This window comes from Frankliniella occidentalis, unplaced genomic scaffold (assembly GCF_000697945.3).
Source record: "Frankliniella occidentalis isolate FOCC.00 unplaced genomic scaffold, Focc_3.1 Scaffold17, whole genome shotgun sequence".
Lineage (NCBI taxonomy): Eukaryota > Metazoa > Arthropoda > Insecta > Thysanoptera > Thripidae > Frankliniella > Frankliniella occidentalis.
Window position 1 is genome coordinate 1 of NW_026267147.1, and position 14779 is coordinate 14779.

Below are 14779 nucleotides of genomic sequence, written 5' to 3' on the forward strand. Positions count from 1 at the left end.
GTACAATAAAATAATTTTTAAATTACTCTTGAAAGAATACACAACATGTACTGATCAGTCCTCATCAGATGACATAAATGCATACAGTTCTGAGTCAGAGAGATCTTCTCCATATCTATTACGAAGGTAATCAAAGTAAGTGAATTCATATTCATCATCATAGTAATCATAATCATCAAAATTACTGTCATCATCAGACTCATCGCTGCTGCCACTCTCGTCGCTCTCATCATAATCCACTATTCTACAACTAAATACCATCACAAGCTGCGGTTGACTTGACTGCAGCTTTTGCACAATATTCTCAAACTCCTCTTGAGCTGATTTTGAGTTGACTCTAAAGTCTTCAATTATCACATATTTCTTATTTTTAGGGTCTATGTTGATGTGATTCCCTAAAATTGATTCAGAACATTTGTGGAGGATTATGGTATGAACATTTTTCATCTGGGAGAAGAACAAATTTAAAACACGTTCTTTCACACGCAAATTATTAATGCGGAAAACTTGGATTCCTTTACTCCTCTTAGCCAATGCTTCTAAGGATTGATTTACTGCGGCATTATATTCTGGCAACCAACGGCAATGATGTGAAGAACTGAGAGTCAGTTCTGTAATGTTTTGAATCACTGGAGACTCATCTATGAACTTCATCAACTCTGGTAGTGGAGTAATTACAAATGAATCAAAAAACCATGTGAAGTACAATCCAAGACTTCGTAGCTTACTCATATGATCTACAACTGGAAGGATTCCAATTGGTACTTTCAGTGTCTCTACATTATGACAACCCCTTACAGCAGCCATAAACTTTTCAACTGGTTCACACACTATCTCAAAGTCAATCTCTTGTAACAAGTCTTTCTTGCTTTTCAAAACATCAAAGATCAAACAGTTCCATACCCCTGTGGCTTTGAATCTGCTTTGCAGAACAAATTTTTTGAGTGAAGGGCAACCTTTACCAAGTTGTCCCTTATAGTTCTTGAATTCTTGAACAGCAATACGTTTAAAGCCAAGGCTTTGTAAATGTGGAATTTCCGAAACAAGAGTCAGCATTTTATTAATATTGGCATGATATTCTTCTGATATACTATCGGGACTTACAAGAGGGATGAAAACTTCCCGTAAAGAAGGAGTAAACTTCTGAAGCATACTTTTGTTGAACGCTCTCATCTTCTTAGTTGATGTCTCCATTGTATGAAGAATCTTGATAATCTTATGTTCATTGATTAAAGAATACACAATTGAAGAGAGTTGCGGGTTCAATGCCTCTATATCAGAGAAATCTAAGCAATTTATATATGGTGCTGCTTTGGCAAATCTTGACAGCTCTCCCAATTGCTTCTTTGAAGCATCAGATGGAAAGGTGAGATTGAAGTTTCTCCAGGAGTCTGGCTGCTTCGAGAGCTGGTGCCACCTCTTGCAAACAAGTGGGACGCTGTCCAGCAGCATGACGGGCGGCAGCAGCGAGAAGACCTTTGAGAGAACATCGTCCGGCAGGCAGTTCACATCCATGTTGCCTGGAAAGAACACACGACAATGAAGAGGCGCATATCTTACTCAGCACAGGCCCTCAGTTACGAACAGAATTAGTGTGCTGTACCTCAGGACGAAAGCCAATGGGATCCCACTCACGTCAAATTACAGTGGATAAGCTGACGGAGCATAGAAAACCTTCCAGGACGTGCAGATTGGACGAAGCTGCCTCCTTCACAGAAATGAATGAACCGTGCGGTACCGCCACCGCCTTCGCAATCGACGCCTTCCTCTAAACCAAACCACAAGACCAAAATAAACAAAAGCAAGGAAGCAGAACGCCAACAGTTTAAAAAAATAGAGTTGTGTTATTATAGTTTCATGAACGAATTTAAAACTGTTTAGATACATTTTTGTACGATAATAGCTGAAGCTAGCGCTTAGTGGTTTTGGTTCATCCCTTCTGAAGGTTTGTAAACGAAAACCACGGCAACGATTTCTTCTTAAGGTGTGACCACCCTGGCCTCCCTCCTGTGACGTCAGAACCAGAAAAGCCAGAAAAGGAGAGGAATCGGAATTCGGAATGGAAGAATCAAGTTGATCGAACTGCGTTCTCTATTCTTTCGCTCAATGAAAACACAGCACCACTTGGTTACATTTTGGTGTTGTCTGTGCCAAAAATTGTTTGTTTCAATCAACCACAGTGACAGCTCTGGAGGTAAATCTCTGTCATGAAGATGTAGCAGACAAACTAATTGGAAGTTTGGCAGGTTAGTATTGTCATTTGTCTGCTTTACCGTGACTTTCAGTGCAATTTTTCAGTACGAGTGTCTTTTGATATCATTCTTGATTTAAACTTTTTACCATGGGCCCATATTGCATTACCACAATTTCCACGGTTTCCTATTCCAGGTGATAAGAGCCATTGTGGGGCATTGGTGACAGCTGAAGATGGATGCAAATGGAAACGACAACATTGACCCTTCAGATAGAAGGAGGGTTGTTAGACCAAAGAGTGGTTTGGTTAACCGTGAGGACACTGATGTAGCACAGCAGAGCCTTATGGCAGACAGGTATTATCGTGAAATGGAGACCCAAGATTTTGAAAACCGTGACTTAGAGTTCGTTTATGATGACAGTGATTCACCACTAAATGAGATTGCTGAACTGTATAGTTATACTGAACAGCCTGAGTTTCAGCTTAATGTTAAGGCTTTTGAAGATTTGATGGAAGATGCACAGCTCAGTCCTTCATGGCAAAAGCTAGACAGAGAAAAGCAAAAGTCCCTAATACTAAAATGGTTAGATCTTCTTGAAATGTCTAAGAGTGAAAGCCGTATGCGAGCTGCAAGATGTTTTCTGTACTTGTCTCAAGGCTGCTGGGCTGAACAGCAATCGGATGAAGAGCAGCAGCAAGCAACTCGCGATAATGTGATGCTCCTCAATGAATGTGGAGTGTTTTTTGCCTTTGTTGACCTTCTCAACATAAATATAGAAAACAGTGTTGCATCTATAAGTGCTCAAAGTAAACTAGCTGTAAGTCTTGCTGACTCAACAGATTTGAGAGTGATTTTAAGTGTGCTCTACATCATTGTGGAAGTCATGCGCTTATCCCTAACTGATAGTGATGAGAACTACAGGAAACAAGCCGAACAGTTTCACTCAGATCTTGCTCACTCATCTGGTGAAGATGTTCTCAGTGTTCAGTTGTTATCAATGGTGACCAGATTTTGTAGTGGCTCAGCACCACACTTTCCCATGAAGAAAGTTCTTTTACTTTTGTGGAAAGTGATTCTTCTCACTTTGGGTGGAATGAGTGTTCTAAAAAAACTAAAGTCAGAATATCGTAAAGAAGCTGGCCTTCCCATTATTGAAGAAGATACAATTGAAATTGCACAAAGCATGCGTCCATCATCACCACCAGCCAGTGCCAATGATCTGTTGGTAGCTCAAGACAACCAACAGAGTAAACGCCGTTTTCGTCGCAACCTTATGAAACAAGGTTCATTGGACGTTAATTCTGCTTTGGACTTTGAATCATCTGATCAATCAGAGCAGGATGACCGCGACATGGAAGAAAGAGATCCAGATACTCCTCGCACTCCAAGTCCTATAGTTTCAGATCCAGAACCAGAGCCGGAGCCAGAGCTCAAAGCTAAAGGCTTGCCATGGATGCCAAAAGTGCGTGGGAAAGATTTGGACAATTTCCTTGATAATACGAGAATGAAGTTTGTTGGCTTTCCTTTGCATGGGGATAGAGACACACTTATTGGGTTACCAGAGCCCATTCATGAGGGTGTTGCTGTCCTGAAACAGCACATGTACACATCTCTGGCAGAGCTTCAGATTCAGAAAGAAGAAGTCATGGCAAAGAGTCCATTTTCAGTTCAGGAGCCTGATGTTCCTTTAACACCTGCAGAAATCCTTTATCAGGCCATGCTCCCCAACTTACCCCAGTATGTAATAGCCTTGTTGAAGATACTTTTAGCTGCTGCTCCAACATCCAAAGCAAAGACTGATACCATTAATATCATGGCTGATGTTCTTCCAGAAGAAATGCCTATGACGGTTGTTCAGTCAATGAAGCTTGGCACTGACGTGAATCGTCACAAGGAGATTATTGTGAAGGCTGTTTCGGGTATTTTATTGTTGTTGCTTAAACATTTCAAGATCAATCATGTGTATCAGTTTGAATTTATGTCACAGCATTTGGTCTTTGCAAACTGTATCCCTCTTGTACTGAAGTTTTTTAACCAGAATATTATGGCTTATGTTCGAGCCAAGAATGTAATTCCAATTCTGGACTTTCCCGCTTGTGTGATTGGAGAGCAGCCTGAGCTAACAGTTGAGAGTCTAGAGATTGGGGACAACCAACCTTACTCATGGAGGAATGTGTTTTCATGTGTCAACCTTCTTAGGATTCTGAATAAGCTGACTAAGTGGAAACATTCTCGGATTATGATGCTTGTAGTTTTTAAATCCGCTCCAATATTGAAAAGAACTTTAAAGGTACGACATGCTATGATGCAATTATATGTTCTAAAACTCCTGAAAATGCAGACCAAATACCTTGGTCGCCAATGGCGGAAATCAAACATGAAAACTATGAGTGCCATTTATTCTAAGGTTCGGCATCGCTTAAATGATGACTGGGCTTTTGGAAATGATCTTGATGCTAGACCGTGGGATTTCCAGGCAGAAGAGTGTGCTTTACGGGGCAATGTAGATCGCTTCAACAACAGACGTTATGGCAGTGGGCCTGACTCTGAGCTGAAATCAACAGTAGATACGAGCATTCAGAGTGTACTAGGTCAAGATATTGAACTAACTGAAGAGTTTAAACAGCACTATGAGATATGGTTGCATCAAGTTCTGTCTGTGAATGTGAATTGGGATGAACTTATAGATAAGGCATATCTGTGACCCCCATAAATAACTGATCTACTTTTGTTTTTTTATCACCATTGCATTTTAATAAATTTTATTATGTTTATTTAGCTTGTCCACGCAATATTATGTGTTTCTTTTATGTATTTGTATTGGTACTTGGCTTTGTGTATACCTATGAATTCAGCAATGACTTGTACAATGGAAGTTACAAGAAAAAGAATGTATAATTTAATACACTAATTATTTCATCTTGGGCTAATTTTAGTCACTAGTCTCACTTCATAGAAGAAAAAAAAATATACTAGGATATGCAAGGAAAACCTATTTGTCAGACATACTTGCAGATAATGTCTCCATTTTTTTATTGTAATAAAAAACAGCTGTGAGTCATTATTATAAATCCAATAAACAAAATAAGTTTTTGTATAAAAATATTAAGTCCTTTTTGTTTTGAGATTATTTCATTCCATGTATACACATGTAACCAAATGACACAGAAGCCCACAAACAAATTTTTACACAATTTTGGCACTACTTTATGCCAAAGATTCAGACATAAGTGCAAAATATATAAATATCACAAAAATAAGTGGTTCTTTCTCACAAATACAGTTGCAATCAGGTTATTATAAATATAAATAACAAAATAACAGTAAGTAAAGATCCACAGACTGGGACTGCTTTCTTTTTTGTAAGTGATGTTAGTGATTTTGATTTAATACTGTTGTAAACATGTCAATACGACTACTCCACTAGAGAGACCCCTGATGTTTACCAAAAAACAATTTAAAGGAGCCTTTGCAAGTTGTAATTTTGAAGAAAAAAAAAAACATTCTAAAAACATTTTTAAAATTGTAAAAAATTTGCAGCGAAATACTACATACAAAAACATCCAGATACTTCTGAGAACCAAGACAACAGAGCAGAGAGATTTTGACTAGAATTAATTTTTCCGGCTTAACCTAGACCCCCAGACACGTACACACAAAATGAAGTGGGTAATTAAACAATCTATACCATCAGTGAACATTTCATTCAATAAACACCATTTTTACACAAATTTAAAAAGTATTACAAAAGCAACAGGCAAATTTACTCCCTCCCAAGCCTGTCAAAAAATTACTGTAACCCACGTTAGAGTTAATGTTTCTGTGCATCATGCACTACAAACATTTGCCCTGTGCAAAACAACATTGAAAATATGATTGACTGGCCCACTTTATAAAATGCCATATTAAATAAATTACAGATAATTGAACTAGTTAAGATATCAGAGTAGGAATGTGCTGGAATACATTCATGCGAATTTAAAGCGTTAGTTGGCAGTGGGTGCAGGATAACATAGACAACAAAAATCTGAAAGTACAAAAGACAAAAAAAAAATTGTAAAATATTTGTGTATTATACAAGAAATTGCAAAAGTGATAATTTTTGTACCTCATGTAGGAATATCCTGAGTGGGGATCCATAGCTCAACAGCACAGTTCGTACATCCCACAGCAAGAATCCCATGTTGAAAATCAATCTGAACAAAAAAACACAAGGTGAGCGTTTGTTGCACTCACAATGTGCAAAGGCAGCACAAGCCATAACATTCTTTAAACATATTATATTTTCAACTTACAGCTGCAACCTCAGTTCCAACTGTTGTAAAGCTGGTAATTAATTCAGGATGGTGAGTTGGCGTTGACACTCGGACTGTACCATCTGATGACCCTGTGATCACACATCCCAAACCATGACGAACTGCAGTTATCTTACATTGGTCTTTATGCCCTGCATCATAGGACTGAAAGAGAATTAATCCGTTATTTTTGTGCTCGTTTTTCAAAGCAAAAGCAGCAAATTTAAACTTACAGCAATTATTTCAAATCTAGTTGGAGAGTCTCTTCTTGGATCAACTAGATGAAGTCTATTTTTTGAATCCCCTATATACAGCATATCACTGTTAAGGGACATGCACATAGGAAAAGCTGTGCTCTCTGGGTCACTAGGACCAATCTACCGAAATAAAATTTATGATTTCAAGTTTTGATCCAAAGATCTGATTTCAATAAAAATATCAGTTTTGTGTATACCTTGACATTTTCTTTGAGAAGTTTTCCTGCACGAATATCCCACACAGCAAATGTCTGGTCTTCGCTAATTGACACAACAGTATCAGCGATTCCAGACTCCTCCAAAAGGCATAGCTTTAAAACAGCACGGCGGTGGGGAGTGTATGAGTGAATCGGTTTAGACCCACTCCTTGGATCCCAAAGTAAAACTCGTTTGTCAAATGAACCAACAGCTACCAGATTTGGCTTACAAGCAACACACAACATAGCTGTTTTGCTTCTGTAGGGAAAACAAAACAAGAGATAGCTATAATGTAAATCAAAGTGGATATTTGCACCAATGGTGCAACCAACATTCTCCGCTATTTGCACCAATATGCCGCGCCGCACATAAAATATTTATGTATATTATGGTTTGAGTTAGGTGGGTGGTTAAACCTATGATGAGCTGGGCTGGGATTACCATTAAGCCGTTGGAGTGGGCAAACTGCCTCTTTATCACAGTGCAGGGCATGCAAGGACAGCTACTCACACCACGAATCATATCTATCTATTGTCAAATTATTTATCTGATTTTCAATGCAAGCAGCTGTCCATGCACACCGCGGCTTGAAGGAGCAGCTGTCAGCACCAACAGAGGAATCCAGGTTCAGATTGGGGCAGATAACTTTGAAGTTAATCAGCAATTAGTGCCTTCTTTTGTGCCACACCTGCTGTACACATATATTCGTGCAAATAGCTTTGTGAGCTGTTAGCCCATCAATTGGTGCAACCGCAAAAACTTGAGTTTGGGTTCATACTTAAATGTATCACTAGCAGTAAGTCTTCCATCCTCTAGCGTCCACAGTTTGGCTGTGCAATCCCAGGAACAAGTGTAAAATGATGAATCAGACTTTGCTGCCAGACCCCATATCCAGCCTTTATGCGCTTCAATATGAGTGATAGGGCAAGGGTTACTTGCATTAACATCCCAAACGGCAAGACTACGATCCCGAGATCCTGAAACACACAGCGCCCCTCTCTTTGAAGGAAACAAAAGTCAAGCATTTGAAATGGTAGGCAGAGGAAATTTAAATGAGGACTACTGATATTCTCACATTGATCAGCATAATGGCATCTATAGATGCTACATGAAGGTCCCTCCATGACAAATGTTTCATAGTGCTTTGCATATTTGACCAACGCTCCTGTTGTTCTTCCAGGTTTATGCAAGCAGCTTTCCAATTAACACAGTTATTAACAGCTAATATTCAAGGAAAGAAAAATAGAATAAAATTTAAAAGAATTTAACTTGAACTAAATAAAAATTGAAAAGGTTTATTACCTGGAAGGGGAGGATAAACCTGTCTCCACCTTTTGAATATTCGAGATCTCCATATGAAGTCATCAGAAAGAATTTCATTCAGTCTCTTGTTCACCAGTCTCATGGTTTGCATGAGGAGGCGTGCACTTAAATATGAACAGACTTGAAGAAAGACCTTGAAAAAGTGAATATAAAATGAATATAAAACAAATATAAAACATTACTAAAACAATAACAAAGTATGCCGAGTTTTAATTTAGACGTATTACCTCTGTTGGGAGGTCAGTCAGCGTTATTCTTAAAGTTTCAGGGCACAAGTCTGGTGGTATTTCACAGATTTCTTGATGTAATGATTGCTCTTCACTATCAATAGACATTGACAGAAAGCATTTATCTGTCTCGTCTGTGAAATCTGAAGCACAGTCCACTTGTTCAAGAGGATCCATTTTAGTTTCAGTGCAATGAGGTTTCTCAGAGTGTGGATGATTTCCAGTTTCTGTCTCATTGTCTCCAGGCAATGACATGATGCTAGAATATCCAGCCACTGAAATGGATAATAGTAACAATAAAAACTAATTTAAACTTGAATAAAATTAAAATATATTGCAAATAGTTGAGAAAAATGTCATCTCAACAATCAAGATATCAATACTGTGACCATGACATCACTTGAATGAATTACACAAAGCATAATGAGCAGGCACCATCGATTTTAAATGTCAAATGCACCACGGAAACCACAAGGAAACTTGCATGTATGTTGTTTGCTCGCTCACACCACGACGTCGGTTTGACCCACAAACCGAATGCAGATGAGCAAGCTTAAAAATAAACATACCTCGCTGCAGACACGAATGCCGGAAATAGGATGCAACCAAATCGTAACCCAGTATTTCGAGTCATAGTCAGAAAATCAATGAGTTAGATTTCATAATATACCATCCAATTGTTACTATAATTAAAAATTGGCGAGTTCGAAACGTCAAACAACAATAGAGCTTTGCTGGTTACTGTTCCAGAAGACTTTCACCGTTCGCAAGCCACTTACCCCACGACTAAGATGTCATTCTTCGAAGAAAATACTAGTCTTGTTTTTTAATAAATAATTATCACTTGGAGCTGGAATCCTGTATTAGATAAAAGCACCAATGCCTAAAAAACTGCGGAAAATTTAAGATATCGTCATTTCAGCTGTCATCTGAGAACAAGAACACAACACAACAGCACCTTCCTGATGTTGTTGTTGTTTTGAGGAGGTGGGTGGGAGGGGAGAAGGGGAGAGAGGGGGGTTGGTAGTCCAGAGAACTGACCTGCAGAGTGCGCTACTAGGAAGACACGGCCTTGTGATTTAACACCACAAGGACCTAAACCAAAATGGCGACTCCCATAAAAGTCAAAATGACTTACTTATTATCATAACCTCTGTCATTTACTTTATTTTCAGCAATTATTGGTCTACCTTTCCATTTCATTCTTAACATTAACAATAACTAACTTTTCTTTTGAGCTGAAACAAGAGATAGTTGTAACAGCTAAGTCTAATATCTAATATTACAAATACAACCGCTTCCTATTGACAGGTGACAGATGAGAAATGCATAGTACACAAGTGTTTGCAAAGCAAAGTCCCAGCCAAACTTGAACTATTCTATTCGGATGTCTGAACATTCACTTCTTTTTGTTCGTAACTTATAGTCGCTTTCCTTACAGCTTTTCTGCACAGAGGTTGTTTACCGAACATTTACTTTCAACCCATTAATCCCCGAAATATTTAAAGGTATGGCTTAATGTTTTACACATAACCTATCTCAAATTTTCTAACACTGTTGTATACATAATTTGGACAAAGTTGCTGCTTGTATCACTTGCGTGCGTATAAATATCAGTCCTTATTTTGCTTGTAACCTTTTGTAGAAATGATAACATTGACAAGAAAACTCAAGAAAGAAGCCCCTGTTAGCAATGGACCACAAATAATTGATGCATCAAAACGAGTTTCAATTAGGGATAGACTATTGGTCAAAGAGGTATGTGTTAAACACCTCAGTGTTGGATTTGCAATAAGAATTTGTTTGTCACCGTTGCATGTTCAGAATATGTAATTTGGTTGTCTAGTTGAAAATCCACAAGAGTTGCCAACTTTATTGTCATATTGATAGCTATTCCTAATTCAGGTTCAAGAAATGGAGCAGACATTACCAGGCACTTGCAGTGTTAAATTTGAAAACCCTGATGAACTATTCAATATTAGCCTGACGGTATCACCTGATGAGGGTTACTGGGCAGGTGGTACCTTCTACTTTCACATATATGTCACAGAGGACTATAATATGGCGGTAAGTTTAAATGAATTTCTGCTCAGGCTGTCAGTAAGCTGCTTTAATGCTATGAGATGATAACTTGTTTTTTTTCAGCCACCTGAAGTGAAATGTCTTACTAAACTATGGCATCCCAATATAAGCGAAGATGGTGATATTTGCTTGAGTTTGTTACGTCAAAACTCCATTGACAGCCTTGGGTGGGCTCCCACTCGAAGAATCAAGGATGTAGTTTGGGGTCTAAACTCACTTTTTACTGTAAGTTCCTCTCCACATTTTCTAGGTGTTGAAAAATGCAAACTCCTCAATGTTTGTAATTTACAGAGTTTTTTCCAATTTTTCAGGATCTTCTCAATTTTGACGATCCCTTAAATCTTCAAGCCACTGAATTGTATCTGAAAGACAAAGAATCTTTCAGACAGAAAGTGAATGATTATGTGAAACAGTATGCCAAGAGATAATTGGATTGTTCATATGGTACTGAGACTTTTTAATTCATGTCGAGTGTTGCTTCAATCAACTCTCTGACATCAATGCTATGTTATAATTTTATTTTTCTATTTTTTTTTTAAATCTGATTGCACTAATGATTTTAAATTTGTAAGGATTAGGTAATTTTTTGGATGTTTGAATATTGTATGAGTGTGTGTGGTCTCATATTCACCCATATGCTGTGTGCCTTTCTATTGGCGCAACTTGCCGTGGTCATCAAGTAATTTTTACCATAGAAATATGTTCTAATGATTTTTCTTTGAATTTTGCAATTAATCCTACCAATTTCAATTCATCTTTAGAGACAACAAAACAAATCAGTTATTCAATGAATACTTCTTGCTTAACTTTCTAGTTCAATATCAAGTATTTTTTTTTTTTTTTTTTGGGGGGGGGGGGGCGCTGAAGAAGTGTTGTCTAAAATAAATATTGTTATATTTTTTTTTAACTTTATGTATCAAGACCATCACTGAGTAGCTTTTCTTCTTACATGTAAGACAGTTAAAGACCAAACCCTTTTTTGTTAAGTTTCATAAGTCCGTCTTTCGTTGTAACTCCCTAAGTTCTAACCACTGTGGTTTGAGTTGCAATATTGCTGAAAATGCTCTGCATTGTACTTTATTTTTTTATTTTATCTATCTTGGGATGCACTAAAGTCAATGTACAACTAGCAATGTAGGCTTATTCTGCAAAAGTTGTTACACCTTTATTTAATTTGGTCACCTCCATTTCCTTTCTTTTTTTCTCCGCCTCAGGTTTAAGGTGGGATTCAAAAATCTGGAATCATTTTTTAAAAATGTGACTCATTCATAGCTCCCCTAATTCTTCAAATGGTGTGTCTTTATTGACCTGGTCTAATGCCTTAACCGGATATGACTCAAAAGTTAAACAGTACCAGCTTTAAAAGCCATCTCCGTTTAATTGAATGCCGAGCATTTCTGCGATATCATGTGATATTAAAATAATAATTAATAAACAGAGCAGCGCTTTGGTTGCTATTATAATTGACTAAATGTATTTCTTTTTGGAAATATGCCATATACACAAGTTACACATTAACTCATCTGAAATCAACCATCTGGAGATAAAATGCCTCACAAATTAGCGGTCCACTATTTGTTTCCAGTGCCATTTCAATGTTTTTCGAGCTAGGGAGCTCACACTTTGCAGGTCGGTGCTTCTGTCATTCGTCTAGGCGCTCAGGGAGTGGACAATCCGTCCGCCACCCCTAACGAACTGTGCAACCCCTACAGTGGAGGAGGGTGAAAAAATCGGTCCTAACAGCTTTGAAATTGTCAAGATATTTCATGAACCGATTCAACTTTTTGTCTTCTTTTGATCGGCTTATGCGAAATTGTGATCGGACAAATGAGTTATGTGGTTCGTCAGATGTGGTGGATTATCCTATGGGCCCTGTACCCGGCCGCGGCGCATGTGTTGTTATTTTTTTGAATCGGGCAACTCGCGGCTGAACAACCCCCGCTGACGTCCAACCCCTTTTAGAATATCGACCATTTTGAACACTACACTAAGGGTTTAAGTTTAAGCTTGGAACTGTCAGAACAGGTTCCTTTTTCTTTAGTCTGAAACACATCCATGCTGAGAAACCTGGTGTCGACATCCTCAACCCCTTGCCGAAGGGGTAGCCACCCCCGAGTGGCCTGCAGCCCTTAGGAAGTGGATGAAGCGTAGGGTCCGTGAAGAAGCTCCCCCCGAGTTTTGTGTCGGTCGGACCGACCGTTTCGCTCCCAGAGGCGAAAAAGAGTCGAAACGTTAAAAAGCCACCCCCAAGTTTAACCTAGGCCTACGCGCTGACGCCGAATTGAGGTAGGGTAGCGACTCCATGCAAAGCATTCCACCTCGGTGGGCCCAACTTTCATCTCGAAGGCAACAGTTTCTTACGGTGACGCTCGGGGCCGTGAGAGCGATGAGACGGTACCGGTACTGCACTTGACTTGACCGCTCTGTAGAGTCTCTGAATCAAGGAAACTTCTGTCTTTTGGCAGGAATGTGGACCTCTGGCACTTACATTTTACTCTGCAGTTGAAATTCTGCATGGGGTGCGATTTAACGGTTGTTGGTGCCATTATTGTCTCTCGGCCCAGCCACGCTACGCTACGCCCCAGTTCACGAGTTCACCAAATTTTCCCCAACCCCCTGCAAGTTGTTTTTGGTGGGACCGGATCCGGATGGATGATCTGTTTGTAGTGGGTGGTCATCCTGCGCATGGGGGTCCTTGTTATGAGAAATTCTTCAGTGTTTGAGTTTGAGATACGGCGGAGGAGAAGTTCAAAGCAGCGCTCCACCCGTGCTCATTCCTGCTGTTCTCATGCATGGTAGATTTCTCATTCGATAACCGAACGGCCAGTCCCAGGTCCCCCCACCCCTCCCTTTAACCAACTTCCGGCTATACGTTGCCTCGTGTGTTGTTGTTTACGCTGTTGTCTGTGTTATTATTGTTCAAATGGATACATTTAATTTTAAATTAGTTGGTATTATGTGGACTCTTACATCGAAACGTGCATCCGCGTGTCTTCTGGCCGCACCGACCTTTCGGGATTTGCGACGGATTAGAAGATAAGCGCTGAAATCCGAACTGTGTTCTCTGGCATGCGCACCTGCAGGTTAGAAACGATTTTGAATCATATTCATTGCATCTGTTCTCTATATATCCTCTAATTAATGATTGTTAATTTCAGGTTTAAAACGCTGTTTCGTAGATGTTTGATGGATTTGAAGATAACCCCCGAAATTCGTCCCATGTTCTGTGGCATGCTCATGTGAAGGTTAGAATCGATTTAGAATCACATTTATTGCTTCTGTTTGCCATGTTTTTCCTATTATTTAACGTTCATTGCAGGTTAAAAACCCTGGTCTACCGCCTACTGGATATTTCCACTTTTGAAGTTGACTTCGTCAAGTCCAAGTGAGGATGTTACCCGCTGTAAGTTTTGTCCTGAATTATTGTTATTGTTCTCTTATTTCTTAAATAAGTGGATTTAGTATTTGTTTATATTTTAGTTTTACTTATCCTATGAATGTTGCTTTACCCCTGGCTTAGCAAGCCAGACTAAATTGTGTTAGCCGGAGCGATGCCTGGATGAGGAAGGGCTTTGCGCCGAGTATGGCACGATAAGCTTGTCGAAAGGTCCATGATGTTTTTTCCTAATGTAATTTTTATCTCTTCTTTCAGGTTAAACTTCTTCTTTGCTGCGCTGCTCTGGCAACTTTGTCTATTAGTTCTTGACAAGAGAGGAAAATCTGCCTTGTACATTTTAATATGTAATTTAAAATTGATTGACATGAGTCTGTTTAGCATAGCAGATGATACGTTTAAATTTGAAACAATTCCTCTCTTCGATGTGAACTGTCAAACTCAGCTGATCTTGTTACTGTATCCTTTTACATCCGGTGAGATATCAATTTTATAGAATTGTGTCTCACAAATGTACATGTAAAACTATGAATAAAAACAGCTCAAGTTACATCAATAGATTGTGTTTCTTAAATATAGAGTACAGGGGAGGAAAAGATTAGTACTGTCAAGTACAGAGGCCTAGGACCCTATGAGACTGGGGACCCCCAGAGATTGTTCACTTCGACTTTCAGGATTTAAGACGCCCTCTTGTGTGAAAGAGACACAAATAGAACCCTGAAACTTTGAGAGAGCAAGAATGAGCAGGCCCTGGAACACCCGTGCCTTCACCTTTGTACGGCTTTAGAAATTACATGAGTCTAATATT

The 14779-nt window shown here is 39.0% G+C and overlaps 4 protein-coding genes across 6 annotated transcripts; 2 read left to right on the forward strand and 2 right to left on the reverse strand.

The window, feature by feature from the left end:
- Positions 1–7: 7 nt before the first annotated feature.
- On the reverse strand, positions 8–1770 carry LOC113207006 (uncharacterized). The gene is made up of 2 exons (XM_026423340.2): positions 1604–1770; positions 8–1520 (listed from the first exon to the last, which is right to left on the reverse strand). Exon 2 carries the CDS (start codon positions 1513–1515, stop codon positions 55–57), a length of 1461 nt encoding a protein of 486 aa, XP_026279125.1. The 5' UTR covers positions 1516–1520; positions 1604–1770; the 3' UTR covers positions 8–54.
- A 247-nt stretch (positions 1771–2017) lies between these two features.
- Positions 2018–5300, forward strand: LOC113207014 (striatin-interacting protein 1 homolog). Its single transcript, XM_026423359.2, has 2 exons — positions 2018–2246; positions 2389–5300. The coding sequence occupies exon 2, from the start codon at positions 2428–2430 to the stop codon at positions 4897–4899; it is 2472 nt and encodes an 823-aa protein (XP_026279144.1). The 5' UTR covers positions 2018–2246; positions 2389–2427; the 3' UTR covers positions 4900–5300.
- On the reverse strand, positions 5202–9550 carry LOC113207016 (F-box/WD repeat-containing protein 9). 2 transcript variants are annotated; one of them, XM_026423364.2, is made up of 10 exons: positions 9275–9550; positions 8496–8770; positions 8248–8401; positions 8021–8166; positions 7724–7944; positions 6945–7203; positions 6724–6867; positions 6491–6655; positions 6304–6391; positions 5202–6222 (listed from the first exon to the last, which is right to left on the reverse strand). In XM_026423364.2, the coding sequence occupies exons 2-9, from the start codon at positions 8748–8750 to the stop codon at positions 6305–6307; spliced, it is 1431 nt and encodes a 476-aa protein (XP_026279149.1). In that variant the 5' UTR covers positions 8751–8770; positions 9275–9550; the 3' UTR covers positions 5202–6222; position 6304. The 2 variants fall into 2 exon arrangements, with proteins under 2 accessions (XP_026279149.1, XP_026279151.1); XM_026423366.2 differs by lacking the exon at positions 9275–9550 and adding an exon at positions 9065–9264.
- An 80-nt stretch (positions 9551–9630) lies between these two features.
- Positions 9631–14527, forward strand: LOC113207019 (NEDD8-conjugating enzyme UBE2F). Of its 2 annotated transcripts, none has more exons than XM_026423374.2 (9): positions 9631–9806; positions 9937–10003; positions 10141–10253; positions 10401–10562; positions 10641–10802; positions 10889–13660; positions 13736–13822; positions 13897–13980; positions 14230–14527. In XM_026423374.2, the coding sequence occupies exons 3-6, from the start codon at positions 10143–10145 to the stop codon at positions 11003–11005; spliced, it is 552 nt and encodes a 183-aa protein (XP_026279159.1). In that variant the 5' UTR covers positions 9631–9806; positions 9937–10003; positions 10141–10142; the 3' UTR covers positions 11006–13660; positions 13736–13822; positions 13897–13980; positions 14230–14527. The 2 variants fall into 2 exon arrangements, with proteins under 2 accessions (XP_026279159.1, XP_052120151.1); XM_052264191.1 differs by having other exon boundaries at positions 9661–9679.
- The last annotated feature ends 252 nt before the right edge of the window (positions 14528–14779 follow it).

What these genes read in the sequence shown, in the direction of transcription:
- LOC113207006 (XM_026423340.2), bottom strand. Translation starts at nt 1,515, where the DNA reads ATGGATGTGAACTGCCTGCCGGACGATGTTCTCTCAAAGGTCTTCTCG.
- LOC113207014 (XM_026423359.2), top strand. Translation starts at nt 2,428, where the DNA reads ATGGATGCAAATGGAAACGACAACATTGACCCTTCAGATAGAAGGAGG.
- LOC113207016 (XM_026423364.2), bottom strand. Translation starts at nt 8,750, where the DNA reads ATGTCATTGCCTGGAGACAATGAGACAGAAACTGGAAATCATCCACAC. An exon ending in TGACTGACCTCCCAACAGAG is followed by an intron (nt 8,402 to 8,495) that starts GTAATACGTCTA and finishes CACTTTTTCAAG; the next exon opens with GTCTTTCTTCAAGTCTGTTC. An exon ending in ATGCCATTATGCTGATCAAT is followed by an intron (nt 7,945 to 8,020) that starts GTGAGAATATCA and finishes TTTCCTTCAAAG; the next exon opens with AGAGGGGCGCTGTGTGTTTC.
- LOC113207019 (XM_026423374.2), top strand. Translation starts at nt 10,143, where the DNA reads ATGATAACATTGACAAGAAAACTCAAGAAAGAAGCCCCTGTTAGCAAT. An exon ending in ATAGACTATTGGTCAAAGAG is followed by an intron (nt 10,254 to 10,400) that starts GTATGTGTTAAA and finishes TTCCTAATTCAG; the next exon opens with GTTCAAGAAATGGAGCAGAC. An exon ending in GTCTAAACTCACTTTTTACT is followed by an intron (nt 10,803 to 10,888) that starts GTAAGTTCCTCT and finishes CCAATTTTTCAG; the next exon opens with GATCTTCTCAATTTTGACGA.